We start from the raw sequence: 4,335 nt of genomic DNA, 5'->3' as shown, positions 1-4,335 counted from the left end.
CTCTTTAGATGAGGCACAGTCATTTGTTTTCCATTTTAAATCATTTTCAATTTTTAATTAATTTTTTTCATCAAAATTGAGTGTTTTTCTTCAATAGCTTCCAGGTCATGTGACCTATTGACTCAAAATCACTTTGAAATAATTCTAATAGTCTCTTTAGATGAGGCACAGTCATTTGTTTTCCATTTTAAATCATTTTCAATTTTTAAAGAATTTATTTCATCAAAATTGAGAGTTTTTCTTCAATAGCTTCCAGGTCATGTGACCTATTGACTCAAAATCACTTTGGAATAATTATACTAGTCCCTATAGATGAGGCACAGACATTTATTTATGTTTTATGTTTTTATTTTATAATTTTTAGGAATCTTTTCCTTAAAGTTTAAGATTGTTGCTCAATAGCTTTCAGATAACGTCATAAAATTACTTATCAATTTGAAATGATTCCAGTACACTTTATACATCACACATAGCATCAATGCCACACAAACATATTACATTTTCATTTTCCACAGATATTTTCAAAACGTATTTCGAACAATAATGAACACAGTTTCTAGTTTTCAGATTAACTACACAATACACATTTCCAACTGCCTGTTTTTTTCTTTTGAAATTCTGTGCTCTTCATATTTATGCACAGGGCATGGTACCATCGGTCACAGTTGTCACACTGGATCTGTTCACAAATACAAGAAAATATACATGTTTAGCAGTATTGAACTTACTCATCTCCTGTCACACAGTTTGGTGTTTAATTGCTTGTCATTTATTATATAAAACATTTCATGGCTCCCAAGAGTCATTTCCTGTGTCTAATTCTGAATTTTACATTGACAACTCTTGATTTCTCACCCAGTCTGTCATTCCAGGGCCAGACCCCGGGGCTTTGTATGCAGCGCACATCGCACACCAACAGTGGTCATCAAATACTGTAATCAAGAAGAATATACAGCATATTCAAACAAGATAGATTGATAGATCGATATATATATATATAACAAAATAGCTAATTATTTCAGAAAATTAATTTAAAATTATTAATACTTGGAGATTATATAAAATACATTTGTAAACTAAAGTAAATTTTCTAAATTATCAATGTTGCATATCGTTTAGATATCTTTGTCTGTTTGGATTGGCACTGTTGGTGGTTTATATTTTGTGAAATGGAATTTGCATTTTGTAATTTTTTTTTTTTTTTATTGACCTCACGGGCTGCAGGAGCTAATGAGGGCAGACTCTATATAAGTTGAAAGAGTCATTGAAACAGTGAATTAATTGAACTGTCAAGATGTGCTTGTCACAAAGAAATCAAAACTTAGTGTTCCCCAGCGAAAGCAGCGAGGTCTGTTTAGTTTTGTTATCTTTATTGGTTAAGTTCATGTTTTGTATTACAATGTTTGTATATGTTTTAGTTTTCACATTTATTGAGGTTATTGTGGTGACTTTGATGATGGTGGTTGATCTTAATCAAATAAAATAAAAAACCTTAAATTCACCAGTCAAGACTGGTTCAGTAATGTAAGAGCTGGGGAGATTCTGCAATATATATGTGTGTATGTTTATGTATTGTAAGTCGAAATGCACATGGTATACCTGATGCATCAAGGATTTGAAGAGCGAGAGTTCTTCTTTCACTTTTCATTGCCTTTTTTGTTGTGTCAAAATCTACATCTGGCATCAGAGGGAAGGCTTCCATCAGTGCTTTTGCCATCTAAAGAAAAAAAAAGTTTTTAAAGACTTTTTTTATGGCATTATAATGCATCAGACTTAAAACATTCATGTGGACATATATAGTGTACCCACATATACTAAAACAGGTATGTTTGTTAGTACAGATACCTGTAGTGAAACATCTAAATGTTTCAACATTTAGAAGATGATGAAAGAACTGTAATTACAAATACTGTGTGGCATGTTGCACTGACCCCAGTTATGGGCTACTGTTGGGGGAGTCTGTATTCCTCCAAGTGAATACACACTCTTTCCACAATTCCGAAAGCCCATTTTAACTAACCAGAGAGACTGTATTTGATGACAGACAACTTTTCTCTATAATAATTACACAGTATCCACACTTGTATAACAAAAAACATGAACTCATTAATTTACTTTGACTACAATAACTCCACAGCTGCTTCCGTCTTGTTGAATAGGGTGGCGCATTGTCCCCCCTTTCCATTGGATCCCAACCCAGTCTGTTTTTCCATGGCATGTCCTTCTCATTTTGAAGTATTCTCTGGATAACAAACAAAATGATTTGTGTAAGAGCAATTGTATTCTGTAATTCCACTCATAAGACAACTCACGCTTTCCTCTTATCAGTTTCTGTTAACAACAACAATGTTAAGTTTATTGAAATTAATATTTACATAAACATTTAAATTAATAGAAATATTTTTTACATAATATATTTTGAAAAAATGTTATGGATAATATATTTCAATAATATATTCAGAAATCTGAATGTCACATACATTCAGATTTTTAACTCAATCTCTATGTGGTCACTTTGCAAATTTATTAATTTTTAATACATTTTAAAAATTTATTAGAGCTTTATTTACTGTATTCTTTTAGCTGCCTTTTGGGAGTCCACAAGCTCAGATGATACTTGTGCAGGATCTATTAGGAATACAGTTCTGGCTTCTGCATTGATGTACTAAAACAGATCAACAAAGTAAAGGGGCATAACAAAGAAAAATTTCATTAAAACTAATGTGAATATGTCATGCTCTATCCAAACCATAAAATGAAAAAATATTGATTATAGACAAAAAATCACAAACCAGCAACTTCCAGTGATTGTTGTTCACAAGGACAAATGACAGAACTGCTTCATAGTTGTCAAAGTTTACCTGAAATGGCATTAAAAATGTTCAAAAATTAAATGTTAACATAAAGACAAACTTTAAGCACATGTCTCGCAATTAATCTTTTCCCACATGTCAGTATTTACTTTTACTGACAATTTTGCTTTTCAATGAGAAGGTGTTTTAAAATTTATAATTAATTTAGATCGCAAACAAATGTCTGTGCCTCATCTAAAGAGACTATTAGAATTATTTCAAAGTGATTTTGACTCAATAGGTCACATGACCTGGAAGCTATTGAATAAAAACCCTCAATTTTGAAGAAAAAAATTCCTAAAAAATGGAAAATGGCTAAAAATGGAAAACAAATGACTGTGCCTCATCTATACAGACTGGTAGAACAAGTTCAAAGTGATTTTGAATCAATAGGTCACATGACCTTGAAGCTATTGAAGAAAAACCCTCAATTTTGAAGAAAAAAATTCCTAAAAAATGGAAAATGATTTAAAATGGAAAACAAATGTCTGTGCCTCAATTAAAGGGACTATTAGAATTATTTCAAAGTGATTTTGAGTCAATAGGTCACATGACCTGGAAGCTATTGAATAAAAACCCTCAATTTTGATGAAAAAAATTAATTAAAAATTGAAAATGATTTAAAATGGAAAACAAATGTCTGTGCCTCAATTAAAGGGACTATTAGAACAAGTTCAAAGTGATTTTGAGTCAATAGGTCACATGACCTGGAAGCTATTGAATAAAAACCCTCAATTTTGATGAAAAAAAATAATTAAAAATTGAAAATGATTTAAAATGGAAAACAAATGTCTGTGCCTCAATTAAAGGGACTATTAGAACAAGTTCAAAGTGATTTTGAGTCAATAGGTCACATGACCTGGAAGCTATTGAATAAAAACCCTCAATTTTGATGAAAAAAAATAATTAAAAATTGAAAATGATTTAAAATGGAAAACAAATGTCTGTGCCTCAATTAAAGGGACTATTAGAACAAGTTCAAAGTGATTTTGAGTCAATAGGTCACATGACCTGGAAGCTATTGAATAAAAACCCTCAATTTTGATGAAAAAAATTCCTAAAAAATGGAAAATGATTTAAAATGGAAAACAAATGTCTGTGCCTCAATTAAAGGGACTATTAGAATTATTTCAAAGTGATTTTGAGTCAATAGGTCACATGACCTGGAAGCTATTGAATAAAAACCCTCAATTTTGATGAAAAAAATTAATTAAAAATTGAAAATGATTTAAAATGGAAAACAAATGTCTGTGCCTCAATTAAAGGGACTATTAGAACAAGTTCAAAGTGATTTTGAGTCAATAGGTCACATGACCTGGAAGCTATTGAATAAAAACCCTCAATTTTGATGAAAAAAAATAATTAAAAATTGAAAATGATTTAAAATGGAAAACAAATGTCTGTGCCTCAATTAAAGGGACTATTAGAACAAGTTCAAAGTGATTTTGAGTCAATAGGTCACATGACCTGGAAGCTATTGAAT

The 4,335-nt window shown here is 30.8% G+C and overlaps 1 protein-coding gene across 1 annotated transcript; it reads right to left on the bottom strand.

Annotated features, from left to right (window-relative positions):
• Positions 1-434: 434 nt before the first annotated feature.
• Positions 435-3,056, bottom strand: LOC116726785 (uncharacterized). The gene is made up of 6 exons (XM_032573670.1): positions 2,793-3,056; positions 2,571-2,665; positions 2,116-2,242; positions 1,600-1,717; positions 856-932; positions 435-679 (listed from the first exon to the last, which is right to left on the bottom strand). Exons 1-6 carry the CDS (start codon positions 2,871-2,873, stop codon positions 569-571), a joined length of 609 nt encoding a protein of 202 aa, XP_032429561.1. The 5' UTR covers positions 2,874-3,056; the 3' UTR covers positions 435-568.
• Positions 3,057-4,335: the final 1,279 nt, after the last annotated feature.

Source organism: Xiphophorus hellerii, chromosome 10, assembly GCF_003331165.1.
Source record: "Xiphophorus hellerii strain 12219 chromosome 10, Xiphophorus_hellerii-4.1, whole genome shotgun sequence".
Lineage (NCBI taxonomy): Eukaryota > Metazoa > Chordata > Actinopteri > Cyprinodontiformes > Poeciliidae > Xiphophorus > Xiphophorus hellerii.
This window is presented reverse-complemented; position numbering and strand designations above follow the sequence as displayed.

What these genes read in the sequence shown, in the direction of transcription:
- LOC116726785 (XM_032573670.1), bottom strand. Translation starts at nt 2,873, where the DNA reads ATGCCATTTCAGGTAAACTTTGACAACTATGAAGCAGTTCTGTCATTT. An exon ending in ACAATCACTGGAAGTTGCTG is followed by an intron (nt 2,666 to 2,792) that starts GTTTGTGATTTT and finishes GATCTGTTTTAG; the next exon opens with TACATCAATGCAGAAGCCAG. An exon ending in GCCCTGGAATGACAGACTGG is followed by an intron (nt 680 to 855) that starts GTGAGAAATCAA and finishes ATTTGTGAACAG; the next exon opens with ATCCAGTGTGACAACTGTGA.